This window comes from Castor canadensis, chromosome 4, assembly GCF_047511655.1.
Source record: "Castor canadensis chromosome 4, mCasCan1.hap1v2, whole genome shotgun sequence".
Classification (NCBI taxonomy): domain Eukaryota; kingdom Metazoa; phylum Chordata; class Mammalia; order Rodentia; family Castoridae; genus Castor; species Castor canadensis.
Window position 1 is genome coordinate 161,458,624 of NC_133389.1, and position 27,489 is coordinate 161,486,112.

Sequence of the window (27,489 nt, forward strand, 5' to 3'; positions counted from 1 at the left end):
CATGGGAAATGAAAGGAAAATGAAACAGAAAATGCCATTTTAACTGGTCATATTCAGAGATTCCTATGTCATAAACACAATAGAGATATAGAATACAATAAAAATCAGGATTGTTTCTTACAAGATCCAGATGGTACAAATTAACATTAAGAGCTGGCCCAGACTCCTAAGTCATCTAGTCTTCTTCATGTCAAACATGTGGCCCCACAGGGATTCCTTACAACCTGATAAGCCAGCTTTAGAAGTGGGGCAAGACAGAAACAAACTGTTGATACACTACAGCTCAACCCAGGGGTGACCATGGGTGACTGTAGTGAAGGCAAATTGAATAGTACATCTAGATGTTAGCTTTATGTGGAAGGAGATACAAAAGGCTCAAACCACTCAAGGATGAAGGAAGTTCTGGGCAATCTTACCAGACTAGTTAAAGTGGTGACCAATGCAAGGAAAACCTGGAATAATGGGTAAAGAACATGAATGGTGTATTTCAAATTGCAGCTGTAGAGATTTCACCCTGTCCCACAACTCTTCCATTATGTGTTCTTTTTCTTTCCCTTGAAAGATGCATTGTTAAAACAGAAAGGACCCAGTTCAGGACACTGTATCTGAATATGCTTCACTGCAAGCTTCTGTGTCTCTTCATGACAGCTTTCTCTGACTACAGAAGTTTGTTCAACCTACATGCTGGTCAATCTGTACATGTTGAGGAATTAACATCCCTGAGAATGGCCTTCAATCAATAACAGCTTGAATTTGATCATTATATACTCTAACTTCCTTGCTTCTCACATATAACAATTCTGACACATGCTATATAGAATCTCTCAGAGTGTGGGAAGATTGGTCCCCAGTTATCCAAAGAGGTAATCTGGTAACTCTGAATTGTGTTCCTTATTTTCTTCATCTTTCTTTTTTCACTCCTTTCTGATCATCTTCTAAATAAACTCTTAGAAAACATATCCCAAATTCCAGGACAAATTTCATTCTGGGAAAATATGCTGTCATAGTTTTCCATATATCCTTTAACATACTAGCACATTTATTATTTGTCTTTACTTCCTAATTGACTCTAAGCATCAAGAACCCAGCAATGATATCTGTTTTGTGCCCCACCCCCCCAGGCTAGCACAAAGTTTGGTATATAGTAGGAACCCAGTAAATACTTGTTGAATAAAATCACTTACAAACTAAATACTATAATGGCTCCCTTCTGTCTCAGTTTAGGACAGAGATTATTATTGTCCTCTATGTCAATCTATCTCCCTAGCTAGACACTTCTCCCCAGGAAATTAAATTGCAATTCCTGCACATATGATAGTCAGTCATATTACCAAAGTATTGCATATATGTTTCTTCTCCTTTTATAAACTTCCCTTTATGTCTACCTAGTTTATTCCTACTTATTTTTCAAGTCTCAGTTACAATAGATCCATCCCTGGAAATCCTTCTCTACTGTCTCAGTAATATTTAGAGATGTCTCTCTATTCCCAAAGAACACTGAGCATAATTTTATCATAATTTATTATTATAGTAGGCCCATTTTTAAATTTGTCTCTTCCCCTCTAAACTTACAACCTGCCTGAGAAATGAATTTTGGGGTATTTTATTTTTACAAAGTGCCTGGGGAAAGTATGTGCTCAACAAACATTTTCCTCAGCTGACTATGAATATGACATATTTATGAAAGTACTAGAGATAGTTAGCCTGGAAAGGAGAAGGCTTAAGGAAAGCAGGACATCAGTTTATATGAGGGTATATGAAGGCTATCCACAGAGGTAAGTGTTACAACACAGGTGCATCATAGCAAAATGCCTTCTGGGTTTTCAGAATTAGATACTGGGGATGTAAAAAAAAAAGATGCTTATTGGTTGTAACCACTGCTGATATGTGTAGTTCCATATATTAATTACTAAATACTGCTGTTGTCAGTTTTTACAGTTTGATGTGTATCTGTACTTGTTAATAGCAAAAACATAGGAATCTAGCTGCCTGGCTCAAATACTAACCTTTCTCCTTCATGGTTATATAAAACTGGATAATTCAAGGTACTATTAGTGCCTGTGTTTCCACATTTGAAAAATGTGCTTAATAAAAGTACTTAGCTTTCAGGACTGTTGTGAGGGTTAAGTGAAATAACATGTCTAAAGCAGTTAAAACAAGATGTGCTACATAGATTTTCAATATAATAAAAATTATTTTACTCAATTCACTAGGCAAAAAGATATTAATATTAAATAAATATATAATTTGATTCAATATGAAATTATTTTCAGGCCACACATGGTGACACATGGCCATAATCCCAGCTATTCAGGAGACAAAGGCAGGAGGATTGTAATCTGAGGGCAGCCTGGATAAAAAGCACCAGAGCTTATCTCAAAAACAATAAAAGCAAAAGGGTCTGAAGGCATGGCTCAAGTGGTAGAGCACTTGTTTACCAAATGCGAGGCCCCGAGTTCAACCCTTTAGTACCGTAAGAAAAAATCTTGACCGTTTATACTATTCTGCAGTGGAATTAGCTGTCTCATGGGAGTAAGCATCACACCACTAGAAATTAAGTCACCTAACCAAGCAGTGGCTACCTGTTTTGGGATGGAGCAGAGATTTTATTTTTGATTCTAAGATATCCTGATTCCATCACTCTTGTAGCATCACATTGTAAGAGCACATTCCAAATTGCACATAAATGTCTCTAGGAACCTCGAATCCATTTCATTTTTAAGACTTCTTCTTCCTTTCAGAGGTAGGAAAGTAAATCTTGCTCTAAGTAGGAGAAAGAGAACATATAAATGTTAACAATAATGTTAAGTCCTTGTTTAGTGTCTCTTCCAACTAGATGACAATACTATAACTATTTGGCTGAAGAAAGTATTACTAAATGCTGGCTAGAACTCTAAGAGTTAAAACCTAGGCACCAACTTCCTCTCCGCTAATTTAATTCGTAAGCTCACACTGTTTGTGGGCTTCATGGTCTGGATAATACATACGAGAATTGTTACTCAGACTACATGTGCATAAGGAGAAAGATGCTAGAGAAAACGCAGTATCTGAGATAGCATAAGGAAGTTCTAAATTCTCATTCATCTTACAGAAGTCTGCCTGCCTCATAAAGAAAATCCAAAGAACAATTCACTAAGACCCATCTCTGAGGTTTGTTCTGGAAATAAGCACATTTTTTCCCCAATTCTCCATGTTATATAGCAACTCCACCACTAGGACCTTCTTCCCCAGATGATAATGTATCTAATCCTGGACACATAAGCACTCTCTCTGTAGAAATGACCTTTATCTTTTTCATAAAACAATTATGTTAAATTATATTTCTTATTTTTCTCTGACTGTTATTGCTCCCAATAGTATTTCAGGTTGCATAAATCTAAGATATAAAAAAGAAATTGATACAGAGATTAATTGAATCACTACAGCATAAGTGTCACCTAGAACGTTTTCTCATGATCGTGCTTGACTGGAATTCAACAATGAAATATATTTTTTTAAAATGTAGGTCCTGTTGTACTTTTCTTGACCACTCTTTAAAAGGAAACTGCACAGAAAAGTAAAACCTCAGTTTCCACAAAACTGGTCTCTTCAAAAAATCATTGATTTTTGAATCAGTGATCAGTACTAAGACTACTACTACAAGTTGTAGTCTTAAAATGACAACTTTATTAAGTTAATGATACCTACTTTTAAAAGTTGTCATTATACTCTCCCTCTTGTCATACACTAAATTTTTCTCCCTAGAAAAGAGTATTTGAACATCTCTATGGAAATCAGTATTATTGTCCTCTTGGAAAACTGCCATGAAACTTCCAGATGAGGAAGCAAATCTAACCTCCTAAAGAAGTAGAGGCCACATGGAGACTTGAGGTGACACACCACCAACTAGATGTGGTAATAAGGCAATCTTGGACATTCCAGTTAGCCCTGTAGTAGAATGAGTGACCCTGAAAGATCCAAGGCAAAGAACTGGAGCAACCATCTTGCCAAACAATGAAGCCATGACAAATAATAAATTTCTTTTGTTTTAGTGAAGCCCCAAAGTTCTGAGGTGAGCTGCAGGTAATTGGCAAATCCTTTGTGGAAGCCCCATTTCCTCTACCTTTGTTTTTCTGGTATATCTAGAATAATAATTTATGTTTTTACCTCTCTAGTTCTAGAGGAAGAGAGACTAAAAGACCCTGGATTGATTAATACTCCTCAACTTTTACTAGTTTACCTGATGCTGCTACGATGTGCCGTGTTTAATGTTTTGAACCCTCAATATGATCCACTCTTAGTAATTAAAAAAGACTCAATTTAATGATTTAGAATAAACTCTTAACTTTCAATGTTTTTCCTGAATTTTTTCAGAATGCAGCAGGATAGATGCCCATGGGTAACTAACTAGCAAGCAATCTGATGTGGAAAGATCAGGGTTTTGGTACGTGAAACCCAGTCTATTGTTTTCATCTAATGATAGCCTTGTGGTCTGTTCTCATCTCTCTGGTCCTTGCCTGGGAGAAGGAGCTATTCTGGCAAAAGCCTTTGCAGCTTTTCACAAGTGGTACAATCTGAATGTGGCCATGTGGGCAAACAATGAAATATTAGGGTCTCAGTATTATTTTAAATGCATTCCCACTCTCCAACGGTCATACTGTATTCAAAAAGGAAGAGGTAAACTACTAGGGATAGGATTAAGTGACAATTTTTTTGATTTGTTTGTTCTATTGACCTAGAAACTGCTTTAGAAGAAAACAGTCAAGGATTTTGTAAGCATAGATGTGCTGTTTTGTTATAGTCGATTCAAAAAAGAAAGATAACAATGTGGTCTAGTGGTTTCCACATGAATTTCTATGTCAGCAATTCTGAGTTGTAATCTCATCCAACTGTCTTTCTGGCTGACTCAGATTACTTAAGAAAAATTACCTAACTTCTCTCTGTCTCCTTTTCCCCTACATACAAAATAGAACAAATTGTCCTTATCACACACAGAGAATTTAAAAATTTTAAACTGATATTTATAAATATCCTGGAAATATATGTAATGACAATCCCAACTATGCACACACACACAGGCACACATATTTTTTTACACTCAAAATTTCTTTTACTTCATTCAAAGTCTTATGGTAAAATGAAGATGGGAGCAAAGGCCATTTGTGAATTGTTCTTTTCCCATTTATAGGTATCTACTCCAAGTTTAGCAGCAAGAGAAAGATGTGTTGTCAGCTCCTGTGCTGGGCAGTGATTCAAACTCCTGAGGTTAGTGGCAGCATCTCAGAGAGATTCTCAGAGATTTTTCAAAGCACTATTTTCTTTTAATTAGCTCCCTCAATGCCTCAGGCAACAAGTTCAAGGAATCAATAGGTTAGACTGAGCACAGACTTAGGTATCAGGAGCTGCAGTATGTTGAGACTTGTCAGACTCTGAATCCAGGCTCCAGGAGGTAAGCATCACTGGTCCAAGATCATTTAGAAAGGAGAGTTCAACCAGAAGCAACTCACCAGCCCTGGGAACCAATGTGACTATGATTTCCAATTGGTGACCACCACTACTTTCAGCCACAGGCTGTCCCTGTGTAAGTCATGGCAGCTCCAATGCAGCAGACCCAGCCAGACACTGGTTAAGAGTAAATATCACACTACAGAGAAGCTGCACCTGTGAATTCAGCTGAGGTGTTAAAACACTCACAGATGGGTGCTCAATACCAAATCCAGGCGGTTCTTTGATTATTCTTCCTATCAATAAGGAGTACTTCTCTATAGCCAGAAGATATTTTGAGTTTGATATTTGAGCTGTGTTTTTACTTTGTGGAGCATAAATTTAATTTGGGGCACGCCGATGTGTTTATTATAAACCTGGCTACTGATAAAGGCTAATGATAGCTTTGCCAAGTGACATTGGTGGATTTGTTTTCTATAGTCCTAGCTTCTGCTGTTTTACATGTTATGATAATTATTCTGGTGCAAACTATAAAAAGTCAAAGGCACAATATTTGGGATGCTTTGTAAGCATTTATTTATGCAGAGAATGGAACTCTGAAATCCCTTTTTTAAAAAAAATCAGATTAAGCGACATGGAAAAAATGAAAGAGACAAAGCCTAGGTAATAAATCAGTCAGTAGCTAGGATTAAGTGACAGTAAATACCATTAGACCCTGTTTTGCTTGAAGCTTCAAGGTGTATGACCCTGGAGTGTTTGTCTAAAAGAATGACAAAGTATCTGAAAAGTTGAGAAACACAGGTAAACATTTTTAAATTACATGTTAGTTACATTTTCAAAATAATGTGCTCAAAATATTTTTGTTATTTCAAGCTAAAGGTTTAACTTTTAAGCTGGAAAAATACAGTGAATATACAAATTGAGTTTCCAAAAATTTGAAAAATGAGAAATAGTGTACTTACTCTATTTTTCAAATAATATTTGTACCCACTGCTTTACATTTCAAAATGCTTCACCGGATAATGTGTGTGTGTGGTAAGCAAAAACATACTGAACATATTATTTAAAAACCATTGCTTGACAATGGTTTTAGGTATTTTTGAACATTCTGTGTAATCATAAATGATCCACTGTTGCTAATGCCAGAAACAAAAGAAAGGTCTTAACTAAAGGTAACCAATTACTTTAATAAAACTGGGGAGATGGGTTCCTGTGTATAAAGATAAAGGAAGATGGGCTTGTAGAAGGGTAAGATAGAAATCAAGAAAGCGAAAAGTTACTATGGGAAGCTTGAGAGAAAAATTCAGAGATGGGAATTTTGTTGATTCTACAGGAATACTATATTGTATCAAGTGCTCTATGGCTGAAACAAAACATCTCCACAGTCAAGGCAAGGCTAACTTTTTAAATCCTTGCTCTGGGGGAGGGAACCTTCATGATTGCAGATTCCTGCCTTTAAGGTGGCTCAAGTCTGGGAAAGGGGTTCTTTTATTATACTTTAGACCTGAAACATGAACAGGATTTCTAAAAAAAAAAAAGTAAGTACAGTTGATATTTGGGTTATATAACAGAGCCCAACTAATTGTGATTATAGAGATCAAAATATTAAACATGTAAATTTTCCTGTACCCTTTTCCTTCCTTTAACCCTGGATATAAGGAATTTCTTAAACATTGGTGAAAGAGTGTGCAGAAAGTAACCAGAATTAACTTTGATGTTAAAAAAGTTAGCCACCAGATCAAATGCTTTTCTTCTTATTTCTAGCCACCTCATGACTATTACAGGTTTTTGATAGAGAGTTAGCATTGAAATTCCATGTCAGGTCTATCCCTAGGGTTTCCATAATGGTGAAGAGATGCCACTCAATAATGCTTCACTTCTCTTATTGACACAGTACTCTGTACTCTCCCTTTCTGATAGAAAAAAATGAAAAACTAGTCAGCCATTATTAGAAATCTAATCCTTTCACATTGGAATATTGTTACTTATTTTGCTATTCCTTTTCTGTTGTTTCTCAACCTTCGTTTATATTCAATACATGTCACAAATATTCAAAGCAATGAAGTATACTATCCAAAGATAAACACTTGCTGAAGATTCATTATTCTATATAATATAAGGGTAGTAAATCAAGTAGACCTGTCAATGCTGGTGATATATTAACTCAGATTCATTCTAACTTACATCAGACAGCATTCTGTTGTGTATCTCATTACCAACATCACTCTGCATTCCTCTGTGTAGTATGAAGAAGACAGGATTTTCAGATCTGCAAATCCGAGGCTCAGATTCCACAGTCTGATGAATTCACAAATAGGCAAACTCCTATTTTGTTTTTCTTTTGATATCTGAAGTTCTGGTTTTGCTCTTCCAGCAAATGTCATATGTCTCTGAGCACTTTTAGAAAACGATTTAGATTAAATTCTAGAAAGGATAAGAGCATCACTCATATTACTTTTTTTCTCAAAGAAATGAAAATGAACTTAAAATATTTAAGCAAACAGTGCAATGTGAGGGGGATTTGCTTTAATTTGTGGAGGTCTAGTAGTTTTTCATGATCATATTTCTATCTTATTTATTTCATTTTCCTTTAAATTGGTGGGTAAATTTGACAACCCTAGAAAGCGAGGCACTAATAGCAGTGTCAGGGGCCAAGGACTGATCAAGCTTTTACCCGTGTCTCAACCAGGGCTGTGTCAAATGTCTAATTTTAGTATTTGGCTCAACACCAAACACCTGGAAACAGCATTCACTCAGAGATGAATACAAAGCTAAACAGTGGGTGAGCAAGTACATCTGTCTCCTCGTGTTTTCTCCTTCTCAGCTATTAGGTAAATAAGGTACTTATTAGATAAATAAAGTAGTTATTAAATGATGACTTATACAAAGCCTACAATTTTAGTGTTCACATTTCATCTTATCAACATTTATCAGACTGCTCAGCAAGCAACATATTGATAATATTTGTATAAACCAGCTTGACTTCCTACTCAATGCTATCTTTAAGGACAGACTTCAACCTGTTTTCTTCTTTGACCAGAAAGTACACATGACACATATCAGATGTTGGATTTGTTGAAATGGAAACTCAAAACTGGTATGTTTTCAGATTCTGCATGAGCATGTTCCCACACACACATACATGTCATAGCACTCAGGACTCCTGACTCCATTTCTTCACCCACAGAAACCACATTTCCTCTCACTCCTTCTCACTTCACCAATCCACAAACCCTTTAACTACCCCTGAAATATGGAGACATTTCCCGACATTTCCACAAATATAACAGAAAGCTTTTGCGGTCTCATGTAACCAAACTTATAACCATATGCACGCCTCGCGTGACCAAGAAAATCACTCATCTCTCTAGTGTGTCCAATTCAAGATTCCTTGCAATAGACCATAGTACATGGAATTTGAAGATCAAATCCTAATGCTACAGATTTCACAGGAAGCAGGCACATATACAAAAACAATGAGAACAATGTCATATTTTATCTAATGCTTCAGCTTTTCAAGAATATAGTTTGTTTTTTTAAATTATTCATTTATTCACGTGTGCATACATTGTTTGGGTCATTTCTTTTCCCCTTCCCCCTCACTTCCAGGCAGATCCTGTTCTGCCCTTATCACTAATAGTTTATTTGTTTTTAAAAACTAAAATTTGTTTATTTTCTGGAGAAAACATGCAACTATTTCTCTCTAGTTTCAAAGGACGTGGACAAGAACATGATTTAAACAAAATGTAGTAATGTAATTATGAGTTCATGCACCATATATTTCTAATGAATCCCACATAATTCTATGAAATAGCAATAAGTAGTTTAATCCTTAGCTATTGTTAATAATAAACATAGTGTTTTTAAATTTTTTTTCTTATTTTATTACCTCATGTAATTTTTCAGGTTTTTGGTTTCATCAGTCCTATCCCAGCCACCAAAAAAATCACCTGATCTGTGAGGGCTCTCATCAGCATCCCACAGGTGCAGCATGACAGCCCTTCCCTCAAAGATCTCTCTTAGCATGTCCCACTTGGGGCTTTTGTGTTGACACATCAAACTGGAGTAAGTATGAAACCCACGCCTTTCACACAAACATCACCCAGAATGCAGGGACATTAATATCCTATGTTAGTTTGTTAAGGCTGCCATAACAAAATAACACAAACTGGGTGGCTTAACCAACAGACATGTATTCCCTCACAGTTTTGGGAGTGAAAAGTCCAAGATCAAGGTTTCAGCAAGTTTGATTTCTTCTAAAGCCTCTCTTCTTGGCTTGCAGATGGCCAGCTTTTCACTATGTCCCACATAGTCTTCTGTGCATCCCAAATTTCCTCTTCTAATTGCATTGGGGCCCACCTTATTGGCCTCAGTTTCACCTCTTTAAAGACCACATGTCCAATTACAGTCACATTTGAAGGTAGGGGCATTAGAGCTTCAACATATGAATATAGAGGGGGAATACAACTCAGCTCATAGCATATACCATAGGTGGTTGATACAGAGAAGGAAACTAAAGAATAAATTCCCCCACTCTTCCCCTAGACAAATGGTTCTGATTCACATTTCATGTAAAGACTCTCAGAAAGTACTTGGTGGTCAAGCAAGTAGTCACTTAGTGCAGTGGTTTACTGACAATTCAACTTGATATTGGTTCTCCCTCCCTTTTTGCTTGGTTTCTTTGTGCTTCATTCCTTCCAATCCCCAAGGATCACAAATCCCTTTAAAAATATTGTGTTCAGGCTCTGATCCCTGAAGAATTCAGGTTGAGACATCAAAGTTAGATTTATACAAGGTCACACAACTAGTAAGTAAATTTTCTGTTTCTCAGTCTAAATTATCACTTAGGGACCAGTAGCAATTTCTATGCATCGTCAGCTAAAATTTAGACCATTTTCTCCATTAATTTTAAAAACTACATAAACAGACTAGAAATAAGGCATCATAAGTACATAATTCATTTCCCAATCACTCAAATACTATCTTTTTCTTCATTCCTAAACTTATGAGAGTTTAATACTCCTTTTTTGAAGTCTTAACCTATATCTGGTTACACACACATATGAAAAATATATATATATATTAGAATCTCTTCATTACTATCACAAAATATACCTTTTCAAGGAAACCGCATCTCACAGTCAAATTAGGGAGGCTTTTATATCTTAATCAAAGCTTAACAGTTTAATCGTTCATTAAACGCAAGACTAATTTAGTGTCCTACTATGCAATCATTATTGTTTCCTGAAAATCTAGTGTGATGAGGCACAATAAATGCAAATTGAAATATTGCCTGTGGAAGGTTATTTATTATTTCTTCTAGCTAAAAACGTTCATAACTGAAATTTATTGGTCCATACTCCCTTCATTATAAATATTTTATGTTCTGCCTGAGGGATCCATGTCTTAGCATTTAAATGTCTCAATCCTTTGTCAGTAACAGGAAGAACAAGTTCACTGGGTGGAATTTTTGCCCTTTACTTGAGAATGTTACAATAATAGTAGGCTATAAATATGTTATAATTATGTGTTTGATCACTGCTGTAGTTTTCTAGCCCGAATGAATTAAATGCAAAACTAAAGCTCAGTAAGTAGACAAAATGACAGCAGTTATCTTAAACTAAGATTTCACTGAAAGCTACATTAAAATAGCCAAAATATTTCAAGTGAGCAGCATAGTACATCATTTTTCCTGTTATTTGTACTTACCATTATATAAATAATGATTTGCACTTATATTAATAGTAAACTTTGTACTTTTGGCTCTTTTATGTCTTAATCACTAGAACCTTTGAGATGTTGAGGGAAGTACCATTACTCAAATGGGAAAACTAAGGTTCCGAAAACTATATAGATGTATAAAGTTTTTTAATTTTTAAGTTTTTTAAATTTTGAGATATAGTAAAATTGTGTAATGCTGAGAATCAGACTCCTGTCTTCTGTCCATCTCATCTTGTGTAGTGGGTGAGGGGTTACAGTGGAAAGGACACAGCAGAGAGGAGGAGACACAAGTAGGTGACAAAGCAGCAGGTGGAAGGTAATGGTAGCTGGGGAAAATGGAGATATCAGACACAGAGAATGTTTCGTTTCACCTAAATTCTCCCTGATCTATCTCCCTATGTGAAAGCTGTCAAACAGATCACTGGCAGATTCCTAGAAGTCTGTGGATTTCCTAGAAGATACCATCAGGTATGGGACCAGAGCTGTCTTCACTGATAGAAGACTTATTAAATTGATTTTTTAAATAGATATTTTAAAGTTCCAACTGGTGGACCTTTTTGCAGAGATCTTTGTCTCACTCTATTCTCTTCCAAATAAACTCTGGACATAACCTTTTGAGACCCATCTTTCACTTATTATATGGGAACATGCAGAAGGAAAAAGAAACCCTGAATTTTATTTCAGTTAAAAGTGGAAAAAAAATTCTGTACCCTAGTGTCTTAGGCTGTTTGTGTTGCTATAACAATACCTGAGACTGGGTAACTTATAAAGAACATAGATTTATTTTTGACAAGTCTGGAAGCCAGGAAGTCCAAGTTTGAATGACTTACATCTGGTGAGGACTTTCTTGCTGCATCCCCCCTGTGACAGAAGGCAAGAAGGTGAGAGAAGACAGCCCAATCAAACTTACAACCATTGAACCTCTTACAATCAACATTCATCCATTTATGACCACCTCCAATTATTCCCCACCTGGCAACACTATAGCATTGAGGATTAAATTTCCAACATACCAATACATGCTTTTTGTGGGGCAGGTTTAAGCTATAACCAATATACATTCCTTTTGTGAAGATTACATGCAGATTCATATGGTAAGGACTGAAAAGTTCTGCTATAAAAGCATTTGTTTAACTTGGTTTAACCTAGGAGTTCCTAAATTTATATGGAGAACCAAAACCATTTTCAAATTTCTTGTCTATGATCTGCATTAACATGACCTTAACACTTGGCTATCTTCATTTTCACAGTTTTACTTTTCAGGAAACTTTCTCAGTAAGTTAAAGTTGCAAATTATTATACTATTCCTTTCAAGAGCTCCCAGGAAAACCATTTATTTATGCACTCCATTTTTCTCACCAGAGAAAATACTTTCTTAGGACAAGATGGCATCAAAGGATCTTACTTATCAAGAGTTTTTTGGGTTTTTTTGAAACTATGTCTATGTTGTGTTCACCAAACTTAAGTTAATGTATCATGAACTTCCTGCAGTCTCAATTAAGATCCCACTTTGACTTACCTTTAACCAGACTTTCCTAGTCTTGTAAATATCTTCACTTTATTCTCCCCAGTGTAGGGATTACTAACACTCTGTCAATGATCAACCTCCTCTACCAAGAGAAATTAAAATCAGTCTTGCCCTATCAACCAATTGTTTTAGGGGAGCCAGCATTTAAAAATCTGATCATAGAATATTCTTTTCATGTGAACCTACTTAACATCCCAGAAAATCAATGTTTACAGGGGTACACCTGAGGAGATATATACTCACACAATTGTGCAGGAGAATTCAGTGCCCAAGAAGACCTTAATCCAAGCTATTCAAAATTCTATCTTTTCTTCAAATTACATTATATTTCTTAAGTAAATACTCTGCCAGCATATTTATATACACTAAAACGAGCTAGTCCTTTCATCACATATTTCTTCTACCAATACTGCAATACCATAAGATGCTATGGTCTGAATGTTTCCTGAAATTATCCTGACAAAACTTAATGATCTATGTGTCTTAGTAGTAAGAGATGAGCCCTTTAGGACATGACTTTTGTGAGAACAGAACCCTTGGAGACAGCATTAGGGCCTTTATAAAAGGGATTGAGGGAGTGGATTCTTTCTCTTCCACTTTCCTGTCATGTGAGGATATAGTGCTCATCCCCTTTTGCCCTAGAGACTGTGTAAGGACACCTAGAGAGGATCATCTATGAGTAATAGGCTCTTTCCAGATACCAAATCTGCCATTGCCTTCATCTTGAACATTTCAGCCTCAAGAACTATGAGAAAAACAATATTTCTGTTGTTTATGACTTAACAGTGTCATGTATTGTTATAGAAGCAAAAAATATACTAAGACAAAAAATTGGTGCCAGAAAACTGGGGTGTTGCTACAACAAATTTCTGCAAATGTGGAAATGACTTTGGAATGGGGTGATGGAGAGGATGGAGTAACTTAGAGGAACAAGTTAGAAAAAACCTAAATTGCCACATAGGTAAAAGCAATTCTAGTAAGGGCTCAGAAAAAGACAAGACCTATAAAGAAAGTCTAGATATCTCAGGAATTATGTAAAAATATGGACAATAAAAGGCCATTCTGATAAGGTCCCCTGTGGAAATAAGAAGCAGGATATTGTTATATAGTTGCAAGGAAATTAGCAAATTTTATTCATGTCCTAGGACTCTGAAAAAGGCAAAACTTAAGAGTGATCGGTAGGGTGTGGGTGCTGTTTCTCCCAAAAAGATTGATGTGCTTTAAGTTTGGTCCCCAGTGTAGCAATCTGAGTAGTACTGGAACCTTTAAAGAAGGGGCACCATGGGATGTAATTAGGTAATTGGGTCATGACTGCTCTTGCAAAGGGATTAAGGCAGATTTTACAGAAGTAATTAGTTCATGCAAAGAGCAGGTTGTTAAAAAAAAAAAGTGAGTCTATCCCCTCTCTGATCTCTGGCTTCTTCTCTTTCTCTCTCTCCCCTCCTCTTCACCCCTTTCCCTCTCCTATCTCTCTCTTGCTCTACACACACACACACACACACACACTCCTGCCATGGGATATGTGATACTACCCACCCATGTTATGATGCAATAAGAAGGCCTTCACCAGAGGCCAAACAGTGATGAACTAGAATATCCAGCAGAAGAAATATCTAAGCAAAAAAGTGTTCAAGGGGTTGAATGGCTTACTTTGGCCACTTATAGTAAAATGGGAAAAGGGAAAAATGATTTTGAATCAGAATTGATAATTAACAGGGAAGCAAAATGGAAAGATTTAGAAATCTTTCTGCCTGGCCATGTAAAAACAAAAGCATGTAAGGAGAGAATACTAGGGTGTGTCCAAGTGACTGCTGAAGAGATGAACATAGACAGAGGAAAGCCAGGTTCTATTCATCCAGACAGTGGGAAAATGACCCTGAAAGAATTTCAGAACTCTTCCAAGCAACCTAGGATCTTGAGGGCAAGGTTTCCAGAGATATATTCATAGGACCTCAGTTCTTATGCCTTGTGCTGCCTCAGGACTCTGCTCTTGGAATTCCAGCATAGTGTGCCTCACCATCCTAGCCATGGTTCAGATGGGCTAGATGATCCTCAACACACTATTCCAGAAGGTACTAGCAGTAAACCTTGGCAGCATCCATGTGTTGTTAAAATATTCTAAGCACAAATAATGGAAAGTTGTGTGACGATGGTATCCCCATCTAAATTTCAAAAGATGTCACAGATGGCCAGGAAACTAGGTAGAGAGTTACTAGAGAGAGGGTTACAGGCACCACAGAAAGCCTCCACCAGGCCAAGGTCCTCTGGAGCTAAGGGAGTGGGGAAGCCCCCAAAACAAAAGAACTGTGGAGCTACAGAATGCAACTATACCCTGAGAGTGCTGCAGGCATTAGCTTCAACCCTTGAGAGCTGATGGGTATACCGAGACCAGCAAAGTCATGGGGGTGGTTGCCCAAAACACTTGGGTGCCTGTCTTTTACTCCACTGTACCCAAAATGCAGGAAATGATGTCAAGGAGATTATTCTGGAGCTTTAAAACTTAATATTTGTTCTTGCCTATTTCTCCCATTCAGGATAAGAATGCTTATACAATGCTTGTCCCACGACTGTACTTTGGAAATCTGTAACTTGCTAATTTCATAGGCTCTCAGATGGAAGGGAATTTGCCTCAAGATGAATTATGCTTTGAGTTTCACATATACCTGATTCACATAAGACTCTGGACTTTGGACTTTTGAGATTGTGCTGAAACAAAATTAGGGGAGGAGGCAAAGGCAAATGCTATGGTTTGAATGCATTCCCAAAAGTGTATGTTGGAAACTTAATCACTGTAAGTACAATGTAGGGAAGTGGGGCCTCATGGCATCCCATAGGATTAGGTCATGAGGATTAATGCTAGTTATAAAACAGCTAGAAACTGAAAGTTTAATTGCTTACCTTCTCTTAGCCTTTCCCCTTCTGCCATGGGATGAAATAGCAAAAAGTGCCATGGTAGATATGGGTCCATCACCCTTGGACTTCCCAGACACCAGAAGTGTAAGGAACAAATCTCTGCTCTTGATAAATTACCAATCTCAAGTATTCTGTTTTGACGATACAAAATAGACTGAAATAATAATAAATAGCATTTTCTAAATATCATAAAATAGTTTTGTTTTATTCTTCTAAAAATAAAATCTGCCAAGAATAGTATCCCACGGAATAAGGTTGCAGAAATAATGAACAAGACTTTAGGATGTTCATTTTTTTAAAAAAAAGTTTGATTTTTATGCCAGGAAATACTGAGATGGAAGATGATATCAGGAGTTCACATTCATGTAATTCTAACTGTGCAACTGCAAATAATGAAGCCACAGAGGAAGAAAAGAACTAGATATTTAAAGAAACCAATGTGGTTGATGAGCTCAGATATATAAAATCTAGTCATCCCTGGCATTTCACATGGCCTAAGCATGGTGATAGCAACACAATAACTACCAAGAAAACATTGACTAGAAATCCAGTTTTTTATGGAAAGCTCTTGAACTGACACAGGTAGCTTGTACTCATCATCCACCATCACTGCAGTTGATTGTTTAACATTTATCATTTTTCTGGATTCTTCCCTACAACTGTACTCTAAAACCCTGCTTTATAACCCAAACTTGAATCCCAATAACCACTTCCTTTTCAAGAGCTTTTCTGTTGAAAACTACTGTTGGGCTGGTGGAGTGCCTGCCTAAGATAAGGCTCAGAGTTCAAATCCCAGTACTGCCAAAAAAAAGAATGACAAAAACACAGCCATAAAGATGTAGATACAATACAGAATTCTTCCTTCTTAGTTTCTACTCCAAGGGAGTAAAGGCTGATGCAAGTCTTTGTATGTTAAGATCTTTGTCCTATCTATGTATTCAAAAGATCAAATGAAAGAAACAAGACAAGAAGGGAAAAAATACTTATTAGAGGGTGGCATAGAATTCATAGTGTGGGGAGGTCCATGGTACTAAATAAGTGGAGGTTTTAAAAAAAAGCATTTTAAATTTTTTATCAGAGCTAGGAGAGAACAAAGAAAAGATTATCTATTTGATGTCAATAATACCATATATTGATGACCAAGAGGAAGCAAATCTCTTTATTGGACTGAAAAAAGATAAAACATATGGATAAAACAAAATTGTAGTACTAGCTTGAGAAAGATAGGTAAACTGATCCTGAATTTCTACTAAAGGTTTCTAAACAATCTGCAAATTAGATCATTAAACCAAATATTGCCATTGGTCTTTGAGAGGCTGTTAAAATAGCAAAAGGGAGTAAAACTGTATGCTAGTAAATACTAATCAAAGGGGCAAAAGGAGTTCTAATAAATTAGTCAAGTAAGTGTTGCTTTGGTTTCAGCTAAGATTTTAGAATCTTGTATACAAAAAAATAGGTGTGGAGAACATAAAGAATCAATGATCACTAGAGACCAACAAAGGCTCACAAGAACAAATTTGACTCACCTCATTTCTTTCTGTATTTGTCAGAGTCCTGGCAGAGAACAAATGACACACACAACAAAAAAGTGGAATGGAGAAGATTTTAAGAAAGGGACTTTCCATTAAAGCACACAGCAAGGCTAAAAAAAAACCCAGAAGAATAGTGAAGTGACCATGGGAAACTAGTACTACTCACAGCAGGGCTGGATACATCCTTTGCAAGGTCCCTTATCCAAAAATGGTTAAGAATTTCAAGACAAGCACCACAGAGTGTTAAAACAGGCATGAAGTCGTATGTGATCACACAGGCTGCAAGTCCCCAACCCTTAGGTTTGAAGCACCAAGGAGGCAAAGGCATTTGAAAACCCAGAGAGAGTTGTAGCTGTCTCTTCAGCTGAAGGAGAATTTGTTGAAAGGACATTCATCCTTTGGTAGAACGGATTCACTTATACAGAACTACTGATTACCTGTGGCTGTGGAGCGAGATCTGACAAAACATATAAGGTAATCTCATTTTCCTCCTGTAATCTTGCAATCTCCTGCCAGTGAAGGACATGGAAACTGGCTTAATGAGGTACAGAGAAGACATTCTCCAGGAGAACAATCTGGGGTACAGTGGATTGGGAGAAGCAGGAACACTCTTCATACCTTTGCAAGGTTATGCTGCTAGATCTATGAGCCCTCCTATGCCTAGTTTATAAGATGTTTAGAAAAGTGTTTGATATAGTTTACCAGGAGTTCCTCTTGGACAAGATTTAAAAATATGTTCTAGAAGCACAGATAATTATGGGCCTCCATAATAAGTTAAATAATTGCATCAAAGTCAACTGAATACTAGATAAATGCAAATCAGAAGGGAGTTTTATACACACCACAGTTCCTTTACCTTGTACAAATCTAGTTCAGTTATTAAAACTGCAGTTTTAATACTGAAGTTATAGAAGGGATGCATAGTTTCTGATTGCTAAGAAGGACACTGAGCAACAAGAATGAAAGACTTAGAATCCAAAAAGCTCTTGACAGCCTGTAGTAATGGAATAAAAAGATCTTGGTCAACAGGAACAACAGAATAAATCTAACAGTAATAAGTCTTTAGATTTGTTCTCAAATTTAAAAAGCCAGAGGCATAGATTTAGGACAGTGTATTAAAATGACTCAGACAAGTTTAGTGGAAGGTAAAGTCAATCTGAGTCATAAGCATGGCGATAACCCAAAAAAGCAGATTAGGTTTTAGGCAACTTTAATTTAACAAAAGAGGTGAAAATCCAAACCTGGGACTGTGTTGATAAAACCACACCTGGAAAACTGGATTTAGTTTTAAATGTTATGTATGACTTGTGATTCTGAGAAGAGTAAGTAGAAATGGAGAATACACTTATGAATTAGGCCTAACCATAAAAGCTGGTCTGGCTTTAATAACTGATGCAAATGACAACTTGATCGTGACCATGTTGAGATTACTGCTCAATCAGCAAGCAAAAGAGTAAGGTGCATACATGAGTTCCAAGAGTCGGTGGACAAAGTAACCTTTGATTCCCTACACACCCATCCACACCCCTAATGTGCAGAGTTCAGAATCTACCAAGATAGAGGACTCCAGGGTCAAAAGCTCACTAAAACTCACTCACTGTCCTTTAGAAAGGAAAATGGGCATTATCTCACAAGGATCCACCTTAGTACCATATAGAGAAATTCTCAGTGTGCCACTATGACACTTCTGAATTATCTTTCTTATTCTTTCATATGCCTATTTGAGTATAGAGCCATGTACTAACACATAATGAAAATCATGCCTTAGTAATAACTGAAGAGATTTGGGGCTAGTATAAAAAAAAAAGACCAAGCAGGAGATGAATGTTGTTCTAATTGTATTCATATACACTAAAGACTGTCATGTGGAAGAACAATTATCATAATTCTCTAATATCTCAAGAAATAAAATAGAGTCCTTAGAAAATCTGAAAGAGACTGATTGAGTGGTCCAGTTTTCAAAGGACAAAATGGTCTGCCAGGGAATGCAGAGAGTTTCTGATTTAACATATAAAAACACAGACTGGATGAATCTTTAGTAGACATGTTACTTAGGCGATTCAAGCAGGAAGTACGTGTTTAGCTTTTAAACGATAATGAATTTTCATGGTTCATTCTTTCATTTGGCAAACATTTATTGAGAACAAGTTAATGGTAAGTTAATGGGCTTATTAAGAGGCTCAAGCAATGGAGTGCCTGGCTAGCAAGCATAAGGCCCTGAGTTCAAATCCCAGTATTTTCAAAAAAAGGAGAGAGAGAACAAGTACTCAGCATTATCTTAAAAACTGAGGATTCATCATTAAATAGAAAAAAATCTATTTTCTCATAGACCTTAAGTCTGATGGCATAATAAAATAGTTAATAAAATAATAAAGTTTATAAAGAAAAATAAAGCAGGATGTGGAGACTGAGTGATGGAGACATAGGTAGGATGGTCAGGAAAGGCCTCCCTGGCCAATGAGCTCATTTCTCCATTGTACTAAATTTCTCTAAATCTTCAATCCTGATCCCTTCCTAAAGCCCTTATTTTTCTCCCATATGTTAATTACCCTCCATATGGTTTACTCTTTAACTCCTAAACCAAGAATAATTTCAACTTCTCAACCTAGAAATCCTTAGTGGTTAAACAATTACAATGAGGTTTAAAAGCAAACTGTGCCTAGCACTTAAGGTTTTATTTGGAAGTATACAAGGGTATCTTTATACATCTCATATACAGAACACTTCTTTCTCCACCCAAAACTTTATAATATTTTGGTTCAGATCTGTTTTTATGATCTTAGGTTGTTATTTCTTTAAGTAAAAGGGATGTATTTATTTACCCATAGCTCCTGACCATCTCAAGAAAGTTTTTATCTCCTTTCATCTATGTCATCCTCTTCCTGTAGTGAATAAATTAAAACCTTGATATTTAATTGGAGATTTGCATTTTATGACATAGGAGGAATCAAGATTCTCTGAGGTTAACTTCTAGCCAAATCTGTTATTAGACAAAGGAAAGTAAGGAACTAAAGTAGTATTATACCCCAAGCTTCAAGCTACTGGATAAGAGAGCAAAATTACACATAAACACAAACGGCATATGACTAACTTTTTTTCTTTCTGTGTGTGTGTGTGTGTGTGTGTGTGTGTGTGGTGTGGCTAAAGTAGAAGGGGATATTTGAAGGGTAGTTTAAAAAGATAACAAGAATAAATAATTTTCTGTTAACATAATGTGCAACAAGTTATTGTCTTAATTTTCTAATCAAAGATTTGTAAAGCCACACACTGTAATAAGGTGAAAATTACCTCAGAAATCATTTCTTTCCCAGGACCCAGGTCACTAGCAAGGTGAAATTAATTGCACAAAATAAACAAGCACATTTTCTTTTACTATCCTTTTCTTTCTGCTTACAATGAAATCACACAAAAGTATTTTTAAATATTCAAATATTAAATATTATTAGCTATAAATATTTAAAAATTACAGTTCTGAAAAATTAGGAGAACCTGGTAATACTTTGAGAAAATACCAGGAGAAAAAAGGCAGCTAGGATCTGATCACTGGAGAAAATAGAGCAGGGAAATATGGCCACAACTACCCTAAGTAGAAAGGGCCTGAATATTCAAGGGATCTTCAAAGGCAAAGAGTGAGAGTAGACTGTGCAAAAATATCGGAGCAGCTATTATAAAGTCTCACAGGAAAAGGCAAGATTTCTTCCTCATGTTCCCTTCCTTCATGAATATGGAGAAAACAGTGATTAGAACTGAGATTTTAGGCCTCAAGATCAAACTTAACAACTGTGCATACACCTGCCCAGTTACATGCCTTAAGTCTCTGGCTCCTTTCTGCTTTCAGGTATGGATGGAACCCTACACTGCTGGGTTTCCCAAACAACTAGTAAAGAGCCTAGATAAGACAACCCAGTGATAGAGAAATTAATTAATTTCTGTGGGGCAAATTCTTATCAATGGGAGAGATGATTCATGAGGGCACCAAGCAGGGAAAAAAGAAAGTCCTCTTTTCTTGACTTCCTGTATGTAATTGATTGAGCAAATCTATGAAGGATTTCAGAATTCGCAAATCCATGCCTCAGAAAGAAAGAAGTGCGTTCGTTACTCATGCGGTGTAGTAAAAAATGTACGATGGCAGGAACACAGTGAAAAGTGGTCTTTACATTTCTTACAGCACTAACTGAACAGCCATCATGTGACCCTGCATTTGCAGTTCTGGGCTTATTCCCTCAGAAATGAAAATCTGCAGCAGGTTTTTAACAGCCCCAAATTACAAATAATCCAGCAGTTCTTTCACTGTGTGACTGGGGTACATCAGTACCACTGAATAGCACTCAGCAATTTAAAAGGAATAAAGTGCTGACTCACACCACTGGCCAACTCTCTTCCTCATACAGAAAACAGGTGGTCAGTTTGGTAAAGTGGACAATGGATGAATCTCCAGAAAGCAATGCTGAAGGAAAAGCCTCAAGGTTACGTACTACACAATTCCATGTACATAGAATTCTTGAAATGGCAAAATTCTGGGGCCACAGGGTAAATCGGTGAGAAGGCAATGTGGGATGGAGGAGGGGAATCCTTGCAGTGACAAAATGGCCTGTATTTGGAGCATGCAGAGGTATCATAGCTCTCCAAACCATCACGCACGGAGTGAGCGGGTAAAGGGTACGCAAGGGTCTCTGTAGTAGTTCTTACAAGTCCATGCGCATATGCCGTAAGCTGGAAATAAATAAGGGAACCTTAGCCTATTTGCACAGGACACACATATTTTGAAAACCACTGCTTGCAAATCACGGAAGGACACTCCCCAGGCTGGGTTCGACCCCTGAGAATGGCATTTCCCCCAAGATGGAAACATTCCCCAAATGCCCTAAGGGCAGGAGTTGGCTCACGTGGAGCACCAAGCCAACAATGAAGAGATTCTCAACTAGAGATGGCAACACGTGCAGAAAGGAAGAACCCCTGGGAACCAGCGGATGTAGATGGCGCAGCGGGCCTCAGTGACAGACACACTGGTCCAGCAACGAGAAGGCCATGCGTGGCCTGGCTGGGCCCTGGGTACTGAATTAAGAGCAGCCCGAGGCCGTGCCATTGTGCTGGCTGGATAGATGGATGCATGCACGCGTTCAGAACTGGAGCCCAGCCTCCACGTTGACACCGGGCCGCGGATCCTGCGGGGGTTCTGCGCCTCCGCTCCGCAAGGAGGAGCCTGGGCGCACGCAGGGGGCTCCGCGGTTCAGAGGTCACGCTGGACTGAGGGAAACCTCGGCTGAGCACGGCTTCGGGGTCCCGACCTTTCACCGGACCCCTCTCCCTCCCGCCCCGCCGAGGTTCTCCTTCTTCCCCTGAGCTCTCTCCACACCTGCCCCGAGGGAGGACAGGCGCTCGGCCGCGCGCCCTGCCCTCGCCCACCATGGTCCACCTGCGGGCGTCCGAAGTGCGGCAGCTGCTGCACAACAAGTTCGTGGTGGTCCTCGGGGACTCGATCCAGCGGGCCGTGTACAAGGACCTGGTGCTCCTGCTGCAGAAGGACTGCCTGCTGTCCCCCAGGCAGCTGAAGAGCAAGGGCGAGCTGAGCTTCGAGCGCGACGTGCTGCTGGAGGGCGGCAGGTGGGGCCGCATGCACAATGGCACCCACTACCGCGAGGTGCGCCAGTTCTGCTCGGGCCACCACCTGGTGCGCTTCTACTTCCTCACGCGCGCCTACTCGCGGTACACCCACGAGGTCCTGGAGGAGCTGCGGCGGGGCCCCCACGCCCCGGACGTGGTCGTCATCAACTCCTGCCTCTGGGACCTGTCCAGGTACGGTCGCAACTTCCGAAGGTGCTACTCCGAGGACCTGGACAGCCTGTTCCGGCGCCTGGGTCAGGTGCTACCGGAGTCCTGCTTGCTGGTGTGGAACACGGCCATGCCAGTGGCCGAGATTGTCTCCGGGGGCTTCCTCCGGCCCGCACGCCGGGCCTGCCCCGCGCACCTGCGGGAAGATGTGATGGAGGCCAACTTCTACAGCTCGGTGGCGGCGGCCAGGCACGGCTTCGACGTGCTGGACCTCCATTTCCACTTCCGCCACGCGGGGCAGCACCGGCAGCGGGATGGCGTGCACTGGGATGAGCGCGCGCACCGCCACCTCACCCAGCTGCTGCTGGCCCACATGGCGGACGCCTGGGGCGTGGCCCTCCCGGGCCGCGAGCGGGTGAGCAGGTGGATCAGGGATGCCTCGGCCAGCAGACGTCCAGGCCCGACAGGTAGGAGGCATCCCCGAGATAGCCGAGGTGACCCACGCACTGGCCGGTGCCATCGCTCCTCTAGGCGATCTTCTGTGCCTTTTCATCAGCCTCGGGTCCCATTCCAGCCACACCACCACCACAACCACCACCGCCACCACCACCACCACCATCATCCCCCAGACGCGCGTTTGCCCTCGGGCCCATCTTTACAGCGCCAACCACACTTCGGGGACTCCTCAAGGCGCCGAGTCCAGTACACCAGGGAGGCCAACTCGACGTCAGTCCGCGAGCCCAGGCTGGGCCCCATCCGCAGAGACTCCACCCGGCACCGAGAGAGGGGGTCTCCCCCTTACCCTCTCCGGCGCCCCAGTGAGCCACACAGACGCCATCAAAGATGCGCGCACAGACGGATGCACGACCGTCGAGAGACGAGGCCTTAGTAGCCAGAACCGGGCTCCTTTGCCCTCAGAGTCCCATGGCTGCCTGACTCTCCCTGGGCGTGGCCTTCAGCACCTTGGGAATACTAAAAACGTGCCATACTCACACCGGGGAGCAACCTCACAGATTTTCTTGTTGCTAGAACTGCCACACCACTTCTTGGGGAGGATGCCCAGACCCGAAACACCTCACCAGGCTCTTCGTAGCATCGATGCAGAAATGAATTACCCATGCAGAAGTGCTCCTCTCATTAAAAAAAGGAAAAAATAAACTTTACTTCAATGTAAATCTTCAAGCAACATTCTCTGTGAACAATCTTCCTAAAACCAAAACAAAGGTAAAAATGTTGATCCAAAACTTTTGACTTCAGTTTCACCATTTTAGTTTTTGCATATGTTCATAGAGGTTCTGCTCCAAAGCTTTTACCATAAGTTGTCTTGCAGATTGCATAGTTACATTGTCTGTACTTCAAAATAGCATTTGTCCTTTAAAAAATTCCCTAATACTTTTTCTATAGAAGCATTATCTTTATATCAAAGCTCATCAAATGCCTAGCATTTTTTTAAATAAGTAGGCTTTATATTTTAGAGCAATTTAGGTTCATAGCAAATTTGCGTGGGGAATACAGAGAGGTTCCCATAACCTGTCTGGTTCCACACAGGCTCAGCCTTCTACTATCAGTTTCCCACATCAGAAGGCATGTTTGTTGTATTTGGTGAACCTATGTGGGAAAATCACTATCACCCCAACTCAATAGTTTACACTCGGTGTTGTACATTCTATGGGTTTTGCAAATGTTTAATGACATATATCTTGTCATTATAATATTATTACCCTAAAAATCCTTTCTGCCTTTCCATCCCTCCCTCCTCCACATTCCCGGAAATCGTTTCTGTAATTCTGTTTTTCTAGAATGTTATATAGAGTCATGTAATATGTAGCCATTAAATGGGCTTGTTTCATTTAGTTTTAAGCATGTAAGTCCTTTTTGTCTTCTCATGGCTTGGTAGCTCATTTATCTTTAGCACTGAATAACATTCCATTGGTTATAGCACTGTTTATTGATCTATCCACCTATTGAAGGACATCTTGGTGGTTTCCCAGCTTGGAGTTGTGAATAAAATTACTATAAACATCTGTGCACTGGTGTGCTGTTTTTTTGGGTGAAAGCCTTGTTTGGGTAGATATGCTGTTGCTAACCATGTGGTAAAATAAGTATGTTCAGTTTCCTAAGAGATTGCTGGGCTGAGTATAGCTCAGTAGAATGCTTGCCTATCATGCATCATGGGTATCATGGATGAGACCCATGGGTTCAGAGGGGTTGGGACAGGAAAGGGGAAAGGAGAGGGGAGAAGAGAGGAGAGAAAGAGAAAGCAAAACCTATGAAACTGTCTTCTAAAGTGCCTGCACCATTTTTACTTTTATTCCCATCAACAATGAATGCGAGTTCCTGTTGCTCTGCATCCATTCAAACATTTGCTGTTATCAGTGTTTTGGAGTTTTTCTTTTTCCTGGTGGGTATAAATTATGTGTTTATATTATTACTATCCTAATTATTATTATTATTATTAGCACCTGAATGTCCAGCTGCAGTACCATTTACTGAGGTTATATTTTCTTTGTTGCATTGCCTTTTGCTTCTTTGCCAAAGATCCTTTGACTGCAAAAGCTGTTTCTGGGTTCTCTATTCTGTTATAGTGACCTCTTTGTCTATTTTTTCACAAATACCATATTGTCTTGATTATTGTAGCTTTATACTAATTCTTGAAGTTAAATATTTTTAGTGTCTAACTTAGTTCTCCTTTAATATTGTGTTGGTTATCCTGGATCTTTTGCTTCTCCATATAAAAGTTAAGAATGAGTTGATCAATGTCTACAAATAGCTTGCTGCAATTTGCGTTGGACTACATTGAGTTTATAGATCAAGTTGAGAAGAACTACATACTGACAAAATTGAATCTTTTTATCCATAAACTTGGATGCTCTGTTTATTATTTCTTTGATTTCTTTTATTGGAGTTTTTCAGTTTTCCTCATATAGATCTTATACATATTTTGTTAAATTTGTACCTGTGTATTTCATTTCTGGTGATGCTTATGTAAATGATGTTTATAATTTCAAATTTGAATTTTTTATTGAGAGCATTATATTTCATAAAGTCAAAGATATTTGTATTTTTACCTCATATATTCCAACCTCACTATAATCACTTATTACTTCCAAAAGTTTTTTTGGTTCATTCATTTGTATTTTTTATATACTATAATGTCATGTATGAACATGGACAGTTTTATATTTTTCAAATCTGTTATTTCCATTCCTCTTGTTAACACATTAGGTACGACTTCCAACATAATGTTGAAAAGAGGTAGTGACAGGTAACATCTTTGTCTTCTTAATCTTAGTGGGAAAGTTTCTGTTTTCTCACCGTTAAGCTGATGTTAGCTGTGGCATTTTTGTAGGTTTTTTTCATCAGATTGAGGAAGTCTCCCCTCCCCCACTGATTTCTGGTTCAGTCTTTATCATGAGTGGGTGTTGGATTTTTTCAAATGCTCTTTCTGCACCTGTTTATCTAAACATGTGACTTTTTCTTCTTTAGCTTGTTGATGCAATGAACTATATTAATTATAATTAATTTTTGTATATTAAACCAGACTTGCATGTCTGGACTAAATCCCAGTTGGTCATAGTGTATAATTCTTTTGTACATTATTGGATTTGATTTGTTAATATTATGTTAAGGATACTTTGCCCCTCTCTTCATGAGAGATACTGGTCTGTAATTTCTTTTCCTGTAATACCATTGTCTGATTTTAGTATTAGAGTAATTCTGGCCTCATCGAATGAGTTAGGAAGTAGTCCCTATGCTCTGTCTTCTAGAAAAGATTATACAGAACGGAAATAATTTCTTTCTTAAATGTTTGATAGAATTCACCAGTGAACCCACCTTGTCTTGGTGTTTTTTGTTTCAGAAGGTTTTTGTTTTTGGTTTGTTTTGGTTTTAGTGCTGGGGATTGAACCCAGGGCCTCATGCATACTAAACATGCACTCAACCTCTGGGCTACACCTCCACTGTTTCAGAAAATTTTTAATTATTAATTTTTTTAGTAGATGTGAGCTCATTGAGATTGTTATTTTGTGTGGTTAGCAGATTTTATCTTTCAAGGAGTTGGTCCGCTTTACAATTTTTATTATCTTTTATTTAACACTATCTACTTCTTTCACAATTAATGCATTTTTTCAAACTTTGGGTAAAAAATTAGTCTACTTCCTCATCCACTGTCTTTGCTTAGAATTTTCTATTGATTATCTTTGCTAGGACCCTTTATCTGATAAAGAATGGGTTTACACCAGTCTTCTTTCAGTCTCATCTTTGCATCCTTTCCCTGGCTTAATTGCAGCATAATCTCAGGCTAGAAGTCCTTCTGCCAGGTTGAATGGAGCAGGATGGCAAAGTAAACAAAACAAAGTGAACATCATCACATATTCAACTTTATTACATAAATTGAAAACTTGAAAGCAACATTTCCATCACACTTCCTCAATAATGAAGGCCATGGAATTTCAATAATTAAAAGACAGAGATTAGTTCATGGTGATACAAAGTGTTTTCAGGGAACTAGGTTACTGCCTGGAAATAAATACCATTGAACATTGTCAACATATGCCAAGTCTCCATGTCTCGCTTTTCATAATTCTCTGTACTAGGTTC

General features: G+C 38.5%; 1 protein-coding gene across 1 annotated transcript; it reads left to right on the forward strand.

Annotated features, from left to right (window-relative positions):
- The first annotated feature begins 22,525 nt into the window (after window positions 1-22,525).
- Window positions 22,526-24,047, forward strand: LOC109701656 (PC-esterase domain-containing protein 1B-like). The gene is made up of 2 exons (XM_074072312.1): window positions 22,526-23,431; window positions 23,520-24,047. The coding sequence occupies exons 1-2, from the start codon at window positions 22,526-22,528 to the stop codon at window positions 24,045-24,047; spliced, it is 1,434 nt and encodes a 477-aa protein (XP_073928413.1).
- The last annotated feature ends 3,442 nt before the right edge of the window (window positions 24,048-27,489 follow it).

Bases quoted from the DNA above. Each gene is read 5' to 3' on its own strand.
- LOC109701656 (XM_074072312.1), top strand. From the start codon at position 22,526: ATGGTCCACCTGCGGGCGTCCGAAGTGCGGCAGCTGCTGCACAACAAG. The intron at 23,432-23,519 runs GTGCCTTTTCAT...ATCATCCCCCAG, and splicing joins GCTCCTCTAGGCGATCTTCT to ACGCGCGTTTGCCCTCGGGC.